At 42.5% G+C, this 15225-nt stretch overlaps 1 protein-coding gene across 6 annotated transcripts in view; it reads right to left on the minus strand.

Moving 5' to 3' along the window:
- Positions 1-205: 205 nt before the first annotated feature.
- The window catches only part of ITGAM (integrin subunit alpha M), a 43959-nt gene continuing 28939 nt past the window's right edge, over positions 206-15225 (minus strand). For 2 of the 6 annotated variants that reach the window (XM_043559965.1, XM_043559959.1), the window contains 19 exons: positions 13255-13395; positions 12954-13166; positions 8656-8786; positions 8398-8561; positions 6134-6288; positions 5905-6036; positions 5321-5394; positions 4963-5104; positions 4749-4871; positions 4169-4248; positions 3821-3904; positions 3403-3478; positions 2773-2880; positions 2504-2587; positions 2257-2370; positions 2069-2170; positions 1733-1843; positions 1203-1308; positions 206-915 (listed from right to left, as the gene is read on the minus strand). In XM_043559965.1, the coding sequence (XP_043415900.1) occupies positions 1240-1308; positions 1733-1843; positions 2069-2170; positions 2257-2370; positions 2504-2587; positions 2773-2880; positions 3403-3478; positions 3821-3904; positions 4169-4248; positions 4749-4871; positions 4963-5104; positions 5321-5394; positions 5905-6036; positions 6134-6288; positions 8398-8561; positions 8656-8786; positions 12954-13166; positions 13255-13395 (2103 nt within the window). In that variant the 3' untranslated portion in view covers positions 206-915; positions 1203-1239. Of the gene's footprint in view, positions 916-1191; positions 1309-1732; positions 1844-2068; positions 2171-2256; positions 2371-2503; positions 2588-2772; positions 2881-3402; positions 3479-3820; positions 3905-4168; positions 4249-4748; positions 4872-4962; positions 5105-5320; positions 5395-5904; positions 6037-6133; positions 6289-8397; positions 8562-8655; positions 8787-12953; positions 13167-13254; positions 13396-15225 lie in introns of all 6 variants that reach the window. The other 4 variants (XM_043559963.1, XM_043559962.1, XM_043559961.1 and 1 more) reach the window with 4 other exon arrangements.

Consider the following 15225-nt stretch of genomic DNA (forward strand, 5'->3'; position numbering starts at 1 on the left):
CCTTTTAAAAGTGAAAGGAAGTGTGAATAATAATTGCATTGGGATGTCAAGCCTAAACATGACCTGTTGAGGACAGATCAAGATGTATCTGTTCCCCTTCATTCCCTCTCACTTCCCAGTCTTTGTCCATGCTTTATTCTTTGCCCAGAACTCACTTCCTTTCTGAGAATATATCCTATAAATTATCTTTACACATATGCAAAAATTACATATATTCAATTTATTAATTCATCATTGTTTGTAGTTGCGAGAGGTTGGAAATAATATACCGAAAAGAAACTGGTTAAATACATCATGATCTTTCCATACAATGGGATACTACACAGCTGTATAAAAGAATGAAAAAAAAATACTTTGTCTTGATATAAAACATCTAAGCCATATTGATAAATAAAGCAAGATGCAAAACAGTATAAATAATACCTATTACCATTTGTGTAAAAAAGCTTATGTGTGTGTGTTTGCATATGCTTAAAATCTTTGTGAAGAAGACCCCAAAACACATAACCTTATAACCCCTTAGGAAGGACTTGAATGGCTAGAGGGACCAGGATGGAAGGGAAAATTTTCATCATTCATGCTTGGACAACTTTTGATTTTTGTTCTGTCGATGGGTTTACCCTTCCAAAAAATAAAAGTAATATTAAAATAATAAGTAAATGCATACATAAAAGGAGGTGCACCATTGCTCATTGGACCTTATGTAGCTCTAGTATGGAATGGAATGAGTGGACAGGCTCCTGGTGGCTAATCAGATCCTGGCTCCATCACAGCTCCTCCATGTGGTCTTGATCCAGCTGCAAAGCATCCTGCAGATATGTGTCCTCACCCATGAAAGAAGGTCTTGCTTCCTTCAGCAGGAACAGGATCTGTTACATTTCCCTTTATCTTCACCCACAAAATCTGCCATCACTTCTGTCAAGAGGAAGGCCCAATGGCACCTTCACCCACACAAAGAAGCCTAAGCAATTCTCTTCTGCCTGAGAGGTTGTACTGACGGCACTCATCCCCATGCAAAAGACATCTGAGTCACACACACAACTCATGCACATGCTTTCACACACACTTGCACAAACACACACACACATGAATGGAAACCCAAGCAGTTCTTTTTCGACTGAGATGTTACCACCCCACTCTCCTAATAGCGGAGTCTGCCCAACAGCCTGGGGACCTGCATGCTGGTCTAACCAGAATCCTACTTGCTGCAGGAGAGGCCACTCAATGGGGAAGGAGCTGTTACTGGGGCTGGGCATTGGGACCAGCTTCACTCATCATGTCCTTGTACTGCCGTTTGAAGAAGCCAAGCTGTGGAGGCAAAGACAGAGGAGTAAGGGCCACCAAAGTCAGGGAAGTGGTGAAGGCCATGCAGAACAGGAGGGGAGACATAGGGGCCAGGAGGCACAAAGAATAATGTGACAGAGTGTAAAGAGACCTGGGGAAAGTGGGGCAGAGAAAGAGATGGCTTTGATGTTAGAGTCAGGAAAGTGAAAATAAGTAAAACATACAAGGAGAAGGATTAATCCTTACATAGTGGTCATTCTGTACCAGGGACCATTCTAAGTACACTACATATATATTAACCCAATTACCTTCACAAAGTATTATTTATATTCTCATTTCATAGCTGAAGAAACTGAGACTCTGTGACTTGGTGTGAGTTGAACCCAATAATGAGCTGCTGAGTAAGAAGCAGTGAGGATAGAGGAGAGCAAACAGGAAGAGGGGATACCTTGTACAGTCCAGCGGTGATGAGGGCCAGAAGCACCAGCCCCCCCACTGAGCTGCCCACTATAAGTGGTACAGGGTTGTGCACTTCATTTGGCTCCACTTTGGTTTCTATCTGTAGCAGGGGGAGGGAGGGTACATCAGGGGAACCCCAAATTTCTAGGGGTTCCCCAGTCAGACCTTCTGCCCCCACTTAACCCAATGACTGGCCCCTCCCTCTGCCTTCACTCCTCCTCCCACTCCTCCTCCTCTGTCTCTTTCTAGCTCTTTACCCAGAGATCTCCACAAGCCCAGCCTCAGCTCCTACCTCCAATAGTCCCTCTGTGCCAAAGATAGATACCTGGGCCCTCAGAAATGCCTCCTGTCCTGGAAGCAGGGCAAACTTCGAATCATCATACAAGACCTCTGCCGTGGTCACAACCTGAAGGTAGTTTGCTGAAGTCTACAGGAGAGAGTAGATTGAATCTGGACCCATGGGCCCTCTGAAATATCATGTCCATGCCCAGCTGAGTCCTGTCCCTCACATACCTTGATATACCAGTCAAATGAGAGTTTGCCTTGGAGGGTAATGTTGACTTTTTCCTGGATGCTGAAGGATGGGATGTCACACTGGATTCTCTGGCAGACAGCAATGGAGCAGTTCTGGGGAAGGGAAGAAAGGGGAGAAGTGACTAAAGAAATTGGATGCAAAAATGCTCATGCACCCAGCCCACTCAGTTGACAGATGGTATTGAGCATCAACAAGGGGACAGTGCTGGGTCTGGCTTATTCTTACCACCACTGGGGCCCTCTTAAGCTCTGCCATGAAGTCAGAGAGAGGGGGAGAATTCTCCGTGGTGTTGCATGTTCTGGAGAGGTTCTGAGGAAAAGAGACACCATGAGAATAGAGAGAAATGAGGGCTTGTGAATCCAGGCTTAAGGAAGCTGAAATGGCCTAAGTCCAGGAGAAGGTCAAAGTCTCTCCAAAATAAAACAGAGATTTTAGGAAAGACAAGGGCTACGGAGGGAGGAGTTAGGACACTTCTCAAGCCCAGCTGGGCTTACCTGGGAAAGGGTGACTTGGAGGTTGTCCCACACAGCCACCTGGTTCAGCTTGATAGGCACCCAGAGGACCACAATGATGGGGAGGCTCCTCTGTCCCAAGTTGTTGACCTGCACAGTGGGAAGAAGGCAGTGGACTTCAGAGCTCTGGCCTTTCCACTTACACCAGCAACCAGAATCAGTCTTCCCACTCCTGACACCCCAGTACACTTAAATAAGGCCTCACAGACCCAAGCAGCCTGCGTCTTGATGCTTTCTGGGATGCAGCAAATTGTAGCACTTAAACACACATTCAAGACCCAGATAGGTTGGTAATAAGTGGTGTCTCTTCCACTTACTAGTGGGGACACTGTGGCCATGTTCTGTTAACTTCTCTGAGCCTCAGTTTCTCCATCTGTGAACTGGAGATAATGATAGTGCCTCCTTCAAAGACTCATTGTAAGGATAAAATGAGGTGTGTGTGTGTGTGTGTGTGTGTGTGTGTGTGTGGTTCTGTGTGTATAGGGTGAAAGTAAACTTGGAACAGAGCCCAGAACATAGTAGGCACCTGAGGCATGTATCCCATCATTATTTCCCATTATTGCATTCCCAGCACATTGATTTCCCTCCCTGTCATCCTTCTCAGCTCCCCACCTCATACTGGTGCTTTATACTGTGGCTGGTCTTCTCTGAGGCTATGAAGCTGAGGTATTTGGTGGAGACTTCATGGCTGATGGGAGAAAGAAGAAAGTACAGGAGGTGTCAGGACATCAGAGGTGTCCTGAGAAGGAGTCTTGGGCTAAGTATGTAAGGGAGTGAACAAGTACATGGGTAATGCTGTCCTGAGAAGGTGCCAGTGGGGCGGTAAGCAGGGGGGGATGTGTGTCAGACACACAGGATGTGCTAGCTTGGGTTACACACACACATATGCACACAGGCACAAATACACTCCCAGGCACATATAAACACATATACACAGGCACTCATGTGCATAGACTCACACACACAAATACACAATGGGTCATGTCCAGCATAATGGTAAAGGCAGAGCTAAAGCCCTAGAATCCAGTACCTGGTGACCACCACGAAGACAGTGTATTTCACAGGCAACTCCAGTTGGAATTCAGTTTTGTTGGTCTTAGTTGTGTTGTTCTCACTAAAGGGAAACAGAGAGATTTCCTGTGTATATTTCCACTAAATGATAATCTCTGTAAGGGCAGGAACCACAGCTGTCTTGTCCATCACTGTCTCACCAGCACTTGGCACAATGCCTGGCACATGGTGAGTGCTCAGTTGGTATTTATTGAATGAATGAATAAATAACTGACTAAGCTGAGGAGAGAACCAGTGGGGAGAGGGCAGTGGTCCATCCTGGGCAGGGGGTTGGGGCCTCAAAGGGGGTAAGATAAGCACAGCACACCTGGTCACATTGGCCTTGAGTAGTAGTCTGTTTCCAAAGAAAGCATCAGATTCCACACCAAATGTGATATTAAAGGTGATCTGGAGTTAGAGAGAGGAGAGACAGTGAAAAGAATAGAAGAAACAACTTAAATGTCTATCAACTAAAGAATGGATAAATAAAATGTGGTGCTTCCATACAACAGGATACTATGCAACAGTAAAAAGAAATAAAATATTGATAGATGCTGCAAATATACATGAGAAGTGTCCAGAATAGGTGAACCTAGAGACAGAAAATACATTAGTGGTTGCCTAGGGCTTGGAGAAATGAGAGGACTAGAATTGATGGCTGAGGAGAGCAGCGTCTTTTCTCGAGGTAATAAAATATTCTAAAGTTGATCATGGTGATGAATATGTAACTCTGTGAACATACTAAAAACCCACCCAATTGTCTGCTTGAAATAGGTGTGAATTCGTATACGAATTGTATCTCAGTAAAGCTATTTTTCAAAACAAAAAAGGAGCCTCTACTTTTAAAAAATAAGAAAAGAATTCAGAAAAAGACAAAAGAGAAAGGGAGAGGGGGACAGCAGCCTGACCTCTGAGTAGTTTGGGAAGATGGGGTGGCTTATGTTGCAGCTGCTATTCTTCAAAGCCTCGGGCCCATTGGTGGAGTCTTCAGACTCACAAGTCAGGCGCCATGGTCGCTGTGAGTGCTGCTTCTGGAAGGCAAGGGAGACAGAGATGGTGATGTGAACCAGAACCTGTGGGGACAAGGAAAGCAAAGTCAGAGCCTGAGAAGGATTTGACTACCTGAGTCACTGACATCCTCCTATAGGACAGGCCAGGTGGGTAGAAGAAGGTAACTTGAGTCCTGTAGGAGTCCTCTCCCTGGTTTCTCACAGTCAATGTCACATTCAGGTCTCGGGGACCACCCACCACCAGGGTATCCAGACTGTGGAAAGAACAAGCCAGGCCGTGAGACGCTGAGGCCCTCCATGTGGCAAGTCTACTCTGGTGGCACAGACTCTTGGAGAGAGAAGACAATGGATGGGGCAACCACACAAACACCTCCAAAGCAGCTGCTCTGTTCCAGGCTCCCTCAGAGGCCAGAACAGAGCACCAGGTTGTGGTGCAGGTTTTCAGGTAGCAGTGAGGAAAAGAAACTCACCCCATAAAAGTGAAGGTGATGCTGAGGTCATCATGGCAAATGTTGTCACTGCCACAATTCTGCTCAAAAGGAAACTACAAAAAAATAAAGTATGATGAAAGAAAAGGAAAGAATAAAATGAAACAATAAAATATTGAGCTAGAGTGTATTATGCTAAGTAAAATAGGTCAATCAGAGAAAGACAAATACCATATGATTTCACTTATATGTGGAACTTAAAAAAAAACAGATGAGCATATGGGAAGGGGATAGGGAGAGAAGAGAGGGAAACAAATCACAAGACAATCTTAATGACAGAGAATAAACTGAGGGTTGATGGAGGGAAGTGAGTGGGAGATGGACTAGAAGGATCATGGGTATTAAGGAGGGAACTTGTTGTGATGAGCACTGGATGTTGTATGTAAGTGATGAATCACTCAATTCTACTCCTGAAACAAATATTGCACTGTATGTTAACTAAAATTTAAGTCAAAATAAAATAAAATATTGAAATAAAATTATGTGAAATGAAATAAAATGTTCTTCAACAATCTTGGCCTCTGGTGTCTTCCATGACCCTGAAGGACCCCAACTCCAGAACTCACCGAAGCTGTGAAGAGTCTCTGAGCATCCACAGCCAGCACTGGCTGGAGGTTCCCGAATAAGGACAAGGGTTTCCCCACCAGAGAGAAGTTGAAGTGCAGGATGATGGGGTTCACTGAATCCTCTACACAATACTGAGAGATAGTAGGGGGTTTGAGGGTTTGCCCTCCTTAGATTCCCAAACCCACCCCATGCATGGAGGACCCAGGAGTGTGGCCAACCCTTGCTCACCGGTAACAGTAGCTTTAGGGTCTCACATTCTTGATTCAGCCTCAAGATTCTTGTCTGTCTGCGTGTGCTGTTCTTTGTCTCATCAAAGACAACTCGGGGATGTGGGAGAGTTGGCTCCAGAGCCAAGTCATATGTGATGTTGCTCTGAATCTCTCCTGAAGGGGCAGGGCAGCATGGTAGTGAGGATCCCAGCTTTGGAGTCAGACAAGCATGAGTTTGAGGCCCAGCTCTACTTTGGGCATGCTACCTGACCTCTTTGAGTCTCCATTCCTTATTTTTTTAATTTTTTTTAAGAGAGAGAGAGAACACAAGGGAGGGGCAGAGAGAGGGAGAGAGAGAATATGAAGCAGGTTCCATGCTGTCAGCACAGAGCCAGCTGGTTCGAACTCACAAACCTTGATATCATGACCTGAGCCCAAGTCAAGAGTTGGATGCTTAACCGACTGAGCCACCCAGGCACCCTGTCCATTCTTTATTTTTAAGTTGAGGAAGATAATTGTACCTTCTCAGTGGTGAAAATGAAATGAAATAGTGTCTATAAAGCATTTATCACAGTCCTGCCACACAGAAAGTACTCAAAAAATAGTAGCTATTCTGTTACACACTAGAAAACTAAGTATATTTTTCTGGTTGCGTTTAACTTCTTTCTCTTTGTCATTGGCATTCAGTAATTTGTGCCTTGGAATGGTACAATGTATGTCATATACATAGGTATAATGTACTATGGTATGGTTTCCTTTATATTTATCTTGCTTTGTTTTGGCAGAGAATCTTGATGTCTTTCATCAGTTTAAAAAAAATTGTTACTGGGAACCCTGGGTGGCTCAGTCAGTTAAGGGTATAACTCTTGATTTTGACTCAGGTCATGATTTCACATGAGCCCCACTTCAGGCTTATACTGACAGCTTGGAGTCTGCTTGGGATTCTCTCTCTCCTCTCTGCCTCTCCCCCTGCTTGTGCTCTCTCTGTCTCTCTCTCTCTCTCTCTCTCCATCTCTCTCTCTCTCTCTCTCTCTCTCTCTCTCAAAATAAGTAAATAAATTTAAATAAAAAAAGAAAAAATTTTCCCTCTATTTTGTTGCTTCTTTCTTAGTCTCTCTCTTCTTTCAATTTCAAATTACGTTTATTAAATTTTTCACCATGCTCCATATGTCTTACGATTTTTTTCTGTATTTTTCATCCTCTTTTCTCTGGGTGTGTTAATCTAAATACTCTCAATTGATTTACCTTCCAGTTCACTAATTCTTTGTTCCACTTTGAACCTACTATCAAATCTATTTATTGAATTTTTAATTTAAGTCAGGGTATTTTTCAGTTCTATAGTTTCCATTTTACTCTATTTTATGAATTCCAGGTCTTTTCTGAAGTTCTCCATCATTTTCTCTTTTTTTCTTGAAGATATTAACTGTAGTTGTTTTTTAGATTCCTAATAACTCCAATTTCTGAATCACCTGTGGGTCTATTTCTATTGTCTATTGTTTCTCTTAGTTGCTGGTCTGAATACACATTGTTCCAATAGAAAGACCAAGTTGCTTACCAATACCCCTCTCAAATTTCTGTTTCCCCAGCACTAGGGAGCTGAACTTCTATACAACTCTTTGGCTGCTGTCTTCTACTGAATTTCTTAGAGTATTGATCTAGACATACATTGCTGATGAAGTCAGCCTATGACTTGACAGGAATTTATATGTAGGTTTGGGGGCACCTTCTACATGATTCTCTACTCTCCAACACTTTTATATTAATGTCTAGCCATGAAAGCTGTCTCCTCAGCCTAGTAAGATTACTGTTAGAAACCTAATTTTATTCCCTCATTTCTCTCTAGTACCATCATTATAATTCCCCCACACCCAGCACAATGCCACTCTTTCAGATTAGAGACAAGGAGAAAGTCAAGTTAGTTGTGATAAAATGCCATGCCTAAATGTTTTCTGAACTTGTGTTTAGCTTCATCAACTCAACCTGCCCTTTAAATGAGTTATCTCTTGACTTAAAAAAATCCTGGTTATTTCACATATGTGGGGCCATTGTTTGTCTGGAGAACTGAGAGAATAAAGGAGTGCCACATGCTCACTTCTGGTGAGGTTTTCTGGGCCTCTGTACCCAGTCAGGGAACTGTCTTCTCACTCCAGCCAAGCTTCGAAAAGGCTGTAGAAGCCTGTGGAAGTTTGCTCTGGACTGCCAGAAGGCTGGGAAGACTGCACTGGGACACCCATCAATATCTCCAGTTATTTAACCCTTTCAGACTTACCTACCCAGCCTCACCTTCTCTTAGCCTGTCCCGTGTATTCTTGCGGACACGAAGGCAAACTCTAACCTCCCCAGCAGTCTGACCTTTCACCACCTTTGCACGACATTCAAACACATTCCTTGCCACTTCTTTGGGTGTGAACTCCATGGTCACCTCAAGTCTCAGCACAGGCTGGGATCTGTAGGGACACCAGAGGACCATCAGGGGCCTTCAGACAGCAAAGCCACTCCTGAAAGGGAAGATATTTGGTGTGCTATAAAAGAATTTCTTACCTAAGCAGCAGTGCATGGCCTTGGGCTCCAATAGCCAGGTCCACCAGTCCATCCATTGTGAGGTCCTGGCCCCCACTCAGTGACTGACCAAAATATTGTAGTGTGGGGGAGAGCTGGGAGCCTTCAATCCGCTGAAGGTAGAAAAGAGGAGAGAAAGGGAGTGGGAAAGAATAGGGAAGTGTGTAACTCGGTTATCCAGAATGACCCAAGAGGACAGATTGTCTGGGTTCCACTCAAGTCTCATCTCTTATAACTTCTCAGGGAATTAGGGAAACCATTCAGCTTTAGACCACAGCCTTGAGATGACACCCAAAGTTTCCATCAATCACGTAGGTTTCCCAGGACAAAGTTTTACAGGAAAGAAATTACAGGGGCACCTGGGTGGTTGAATGTCCAACACTTGATTTTGGCTCAGGTCAAGATCTCACAGTTCGTGGGACTGAACCCCACGCCAGGCTCTGTGGTGACCATGTGGAGCCTGTTTGACATTCTCTCTCCCTCTCCTTCTGCCCCTCCCCTGCTTATGTTCTCTCTCTCTCTCTCTCTCTCTCTCTCAAAATGATGAAACATCTAAAAAAAACTTTTAAAAAAAGGAAAGAAGTGACATAGCATGCTATTTGACTCACCTAATATCATTGACATGTCAAAATAATGCAAACAACTGAATATCAATCTACCAAAATTCTCATATAAATGTAAGGAATGGGGCAAAGAGGTGAAAGGGCCAAGGGGGCAAGCCCTCTGAAAGAGAGCTCACCTCTCATAGAGGGAAGTCAATGCTAAAATAAAAGTCAAGAAGCAGCAAAATAATCATCTTATTGGGGAGTATAGACAATAATTGAAAAATCTGAAATAAAGTTTCCTCAAGAGAAGGGAAAATGAAGAGGAAGTTGCAGTGTGAGTGTGGTGATTGTTATTTTTCATGAGATATAAGAACAATTTTTACTCTTTAATCTATGTGCAAGAATAACACTGAAAGAATAACAACCAAATAAAAAGAAAATTTAAAAGTCATCTTGTCATGTACTTAATGCCACTGAATTTTACACTTAAAATGGTTAAAATGAAAACTTTTATGTAATATATATTTTACCACATTTTTTACAAATTTTGTTAACGGAAAGGAAGGATGAGGAAGCATGGGATGCTGGGTATATGCTATATCTAAATCTAAATGGTGCTTACTTGGGTTCACAGATATGTGAAAATTCATCACTTAAGATTTATGTGTTTAGTGTATGTATATTATACCTCAACGTTTTTTGAGAAAAATTTATTGTATTCTGTTTGGAGGAAGTTTTGTTTTGTCATTAGCTATAAAGTAAAATTACACAGTTGGGAGATCCACAGCATATTTACTTATCCAAACACTACCAATACTATCCTCAATCATAAAAAAAAAAGCAAGTAAAAAAATACATACAGTAGAAAAGGATAAGATAGTAAACAGTAGAAAAGGAGAGGATAATCCTTTTGGCATTTGTTTTTAATTCCTGGGTCTGTGGGGTGTGTGTGTGTGTGTGTGTGTACATATAAAGCACCCTCCCCTTACCTTTGTTTTCCTTTGCAAAGTGAGTTATGATGCAGATAAGGAGAGGGAACTGGGGCTTTCACTGTTTACTTTAGATTAATAAATTTATACGAGCATGTCAAGGTTTTATAATAAAATAAAGTAAAATCAGAGCCTTCACACTGCATTGACACAGAGAAGCAACAGGTGTCAGTGAAAAGAGGCCTAATTACAATATTCATACAATTGTGTGTAGAAAAAGGCTCCCTGGTGCAGAGAGAAGTGGGTTAGGCAGTGCTTCTTATCCCTGGCAGCAACTAACAAGTGTCTTAAAAATACTGGGGCCTGCATCTCATTCTATTCCATTTATATGAAATTCTAGAATGGGCAAAACTCATTTATGGTGGAAAATAATCAGGACAGTGCTTTCCTCTGGAATGGAGTGGGGTCAGAAATTAACTGGAAAGGGGCAAGAGGGAACTTTCTGGAGTGGTGATTATGTTCTATATCTTGATAAGGGTGTGGGTTACACATGTGTATGCATTTATCAAAATCACTGAGTGGCAAAGGATTTGCACGTTTCCTGTCTGTAAACTTTATCCTAAAAACAACAGTAAGCAAATATTGAATTCTAGTTAATGATATACTGAACTATTTAGGGGCATTGCAACTTATTTTGAATTAGAATTTTAAAATTCATTAAAAATAAGATGGACAATGGCCCTGGGTGGCTTAGTCAGTTAAGCATATGACTCTTGGTTTTGGCTCAGGTCATGATCTCATAATTTGTGAGTTCAAACCCCATGTCAGGCTCCATGCTGACAGCACAGAGCCTGCTTGGGATTCTCTCTCTCTCTTTCTCTCTGCCCTTCTCCTGCTCATGTGCACACACACCCTTTCTCTCTAAACAAAAACTTTTTTTAAAAAGTAGTTTAAAACAACAAGATGGACTGATGGATGGATAGAAGTAGGATGAATAAAAGGTTTGATCTGTGATAACATAAATTTAGTCAAATGTTCATTGTAGATTCTAGGTTGTAAATATATGGGTGTTCATTGTACAATTCCTTCACTTTGTTGTGAATTTGAAATTTTTCTAAATAGTGCTGGAAAACTCTACTGATAGCTGGCACACTGCCCCAGACCAATTAAACTGGAGCTCTTATTAGCAGAGCCCAGGCATCTGTGCCTTTTAAGACCTTAAAGTAATTTTATTTTTTTACTGTTTATTTTTTTTTTTGAGAGACAGAGACAGAGCATGAATGAGGGAGGGGCAGAGAGAGAGAGGGAGACACATAATCCAAAGCAGTCTCCAAGCTCTGAGCTGTCAACACAGAGACCAATGCAGGGCTTGAACCCACAAACCGTGAGATCATGACCTGAACTGAAGTCGGACACTTAGCCAACTGAGCCATCTAGGTGTCCCAAGGCCTTCAAGTAATTTTAATGCGTTCATATGATTGAAACTCTGGGTGTGAGGTATTTGGTAGAAGCGATGGGGGACAGAGAGAAAAAGAACATAAGAAAAAGGTAAGGCTGGAAAAAAGTCAGAGATCCAAGGGTAGAAGACCAGATGGTCTCAGCTGGCAGTGATGGGAGAGAACCAGACTCTGGGATCCCTCCAAACAGTGGGCTCCATCTAGCAAGAAGCAAGGAGCCATTTTAGAGAGGAAACCAGTTGTGGTGACCAAGATTTCAGGTGACCAACCATCAAGATGGACTACATAATTTGCAGGACCCAGTACCAAAACAAAAAACAAAAAACAAAAAAACAAACAAAAAGCAGAACACCCTGTTCAAAATTAAGAATTTCAAGACAGCATGAACAGAGCATTAAACCAAGTGCAGGGCCCTTCTGTGTGGCTGTATAGGTCACCAACCCATGAACATGTAGTCCTATAGGGTGACCAACTGTAGGGGTTTCCTGAGATTCAAGACTTTGAGCACTAAAAATGGGACAGATCTGAGCAAACCAGGACTACTGGTCACTCTACCAAGATTGAGATTCAGAAGAAAGGAAAGCCTGCATCCCAACACTCCCAGCCAACCACTTACCACCTCTGAGCCTTAATCTCCTCATCTGTGAAGAGGGGGTGATTGTGCCCCCATGCACCTCCTATAGTTGTGGTAAGAATTTCTATGAAGTGTGTTATTATTTTTGAAGATTCTAAAAATCCAGTACTGGGAGAATTGATCTGGCAGCTCTGAGGATGCTTAATTAGAAAGGGAAAGGGGCACCTGTGTAACTCAGTTAAGTGCCCAACTTCGGTCATTATGTCACGGTTTGTGGGTTTGAGCCCTGTGTTGGGCTCTGTGCTGACGGCTCAGAGTCTAGAGCCTGCTTTGGATTCTGTGTCTCCCTCTCTATGCCCCTCCCCCCTCTCAAGAATAAATAAAACATTTTTAAAAATTTTAAGAAAGAGACAGAGGGGCACCTGGGTGACTCAGTCGGTTGAGCGCCAGACTTCGTCTCAGGTCATGATCTCATGGTTCATGAGTTCAAGCCAAGCATGGGGCTCTATGCTGACAGTGCAGAGCCTGCTTGGGATTTTCTGTCCTCCTCTCTCTCTCTGCCTCTCCCCCCACTTTCACTGTCTCTCTCTCTCAAAAATAAATAAATGTTAAAAAAGAAAGGAAGGACACCAAGGAAGAGAGAGAGAAAGAAACAAACAAGGAAAGAAAGAAGAAAGAAATAAAGAAAGAAAGAAAGAAAGAAAGAAAGAAAGAAAGAAAAGTACATATCAGCAAAGAGGCTACTGTCATGACAGGGACAGTGACCTGGCCTCACCTGGCTGTGGGAAGGGCTAATGCCCGGTCTTGAGGTTCCATGAAATAGGTAAACAGCACCCCGGTTCTCCTGCTCTCCTGGGGCCCCAATGGCCACATCTGTCAGCTTGTCTCCATTCACATCTCCCAGCGCTGTCAGGGCTGCCCCAAAACGGCCCCAAGGGTGGCCCTGAACCCCATGGAGAACAGTCTCACACTGCCATCTAGCCCTCTGCTGAACAAAAACAGTGTCAGGTCCCAACCTGGGCAACTCCCAGTTCATGCCCAGGCCCCACCCAGCCCAGACCCCATCAGCTACTCACCCCCCGAGGCAAGGGGCACACAGACACCTGGCCCCCCCTTGTCGGCTCATAGTAATGGGGGGCCCCAATAAGGACCAGGTCAGAGCTGCCATCTTTGTCCATGTCCACAGAGCAGAGGGAGGCCCCAAAGTAGGAGCCAATCTGAAAGAGATGAGTCCAGGATCACACATATATCTCTTGCCACCAAAATCAAAGTGTGAGTGTTTTCTTCCTGTGAAGAAAAATAATTTCAGCCAGGGAAAGCCCTTTGGAGCAGATGTGATCTTCCATATGATTCAAATTCTCATTTGAGTGTACTGCTAGCTAGAGAAAAATATAGAGTTGATGGGCATTGGCTGAGGATTTACCCCAAATGGTGTTCCAAGGAGATGATTAATATAGCAAAGAAGAAGTTGGATTGGAAACTACACAGAAAAGCCTGGAAGAGCACACAGGATATCTTTGCAATATATTGTAAATCTCTGTGGGTGGGGATGGGGATAAAAAATTCAAAGCTGAGTGTCCTGCTAGTAAGGAATCAACTGGCTTAGATTAAAAATAACTATTGCTACAGGATTTTTTTTGCATGATATTGAGAAGTACTGTCTATCTTTTAAAATAATTTTTAAAGTATGTTCTAAAAAATATGTTTAATGTCAATATGTAGAATTCATCAACAAGATTCATCCTTTTATTCATTCATTCATTCATTCAACAGCAAGTATTTGCTATTTGCTGAGCATAAGTCTGTGTAGTGGAAAAACAGTGCCCTCCAGAGCTCTCAGTACAGCAGAGTGGAGCAGAGGGAAATAGTAACAGATAAACAGGGAGGAGTATTTAGCAATTTCAAACGGGGGTAAGTTCTAGGAAGGAAAAGTGCAGGGGACATCACACATGACTCACTGCAATCTGATTTCTGCCCCACACACAATTGAAGGAGACCTCACTAATGTCCCAATAAAGGCATTTAAGCTTTAACCTAAAGTCAATAGGATTTTTTTGTCTTTAGGTTAAGTTGATTAGGGTATAACTGGCATACAATAAAGTTCAAGCTTTTTTTTTTAAGAGAGAGAGAACACAAGCAGGGGAGAAGGGCAGAGGAAGAGAGACAGAGAGAAGCTTAACCAGGCTCCACACTCAGCGAGGAGCCCAACATGAAGCTCGATCCCACAACCCTGGGATCATGACCTGAGCTGAAATCAAGACTCTGACACTTAACCAACTGAGCCACCCAGACACGCCTATTTCAGCCTTTTTAGTATAGTTTTATAAGTTTTGAAAACACATAAAGTCATGTAACCACCACCAATGATCAAATATATAAGTTTCACCACTCCTAAAATATTCCCTCATACCCTACTGTAATCAACCGCTTCCTTCAAACACCAACTCCTGGCAACCACTGCTCGATTTTCTGTCCCTATAGTTTTGGCTTTTCCAGAATGTTATATATATGCCATTATATAGTATGTAACCTTTCACGTCTGGCTCCTTTCACGTATAATAAAGCATTTAAGATGTAGTCATGTTGTTCTATCAGTAGTCCATTCCTTTAAATTTCCAGTATTTCTGATATTCCATTGTATGGATGTACCACAGTTTGTTGATTCATTTTCCAGTTGAGGGACACTTGGATTGTTTCTAGTTTTTGGCAATTATGAATACCACCAGTAGAAACATTCACATACAGTTTTTCATGTATACATCTCTTTTTATTTCTCTTACATAAATACCTAAAAGTGGGATTACTAATATGGTAACTGCATATTGAACTTTATAAGACATTGACAAACTGGTTCCAAAGTAGGCATGCCATTTTTCATTCAGATGGCAATGTTTTAGTTATTGCATACCCTTGCCGGTACTTGGTATTACCAATTTATTTCCTTATGTTAATCATTCTAATAGGTATGCAGTAGTATCTCATTGTGGTTTTAATTTGCATTTCCATAATGATTAATGACATGCGATTGCTAATCAGAGAGAACAGAG

Source organism: Prionailurus bengalensis, chromosome E3, assembly GCF_016509475.1.
Source record: "Prionailurus bengalensis isolate Pbe53 chromosome E3, Fcat_Pben_1.1_paternal_pri, whole genome shotgun sequence".
In the NCBI taxonomy this organism is placed as follows: domain Eukaryota; kingdom Metazoa; phylum Chordata; class Mammalia; order Carnivora; family Felidae; genus Prionailurus; species Prionailurus bengalensis.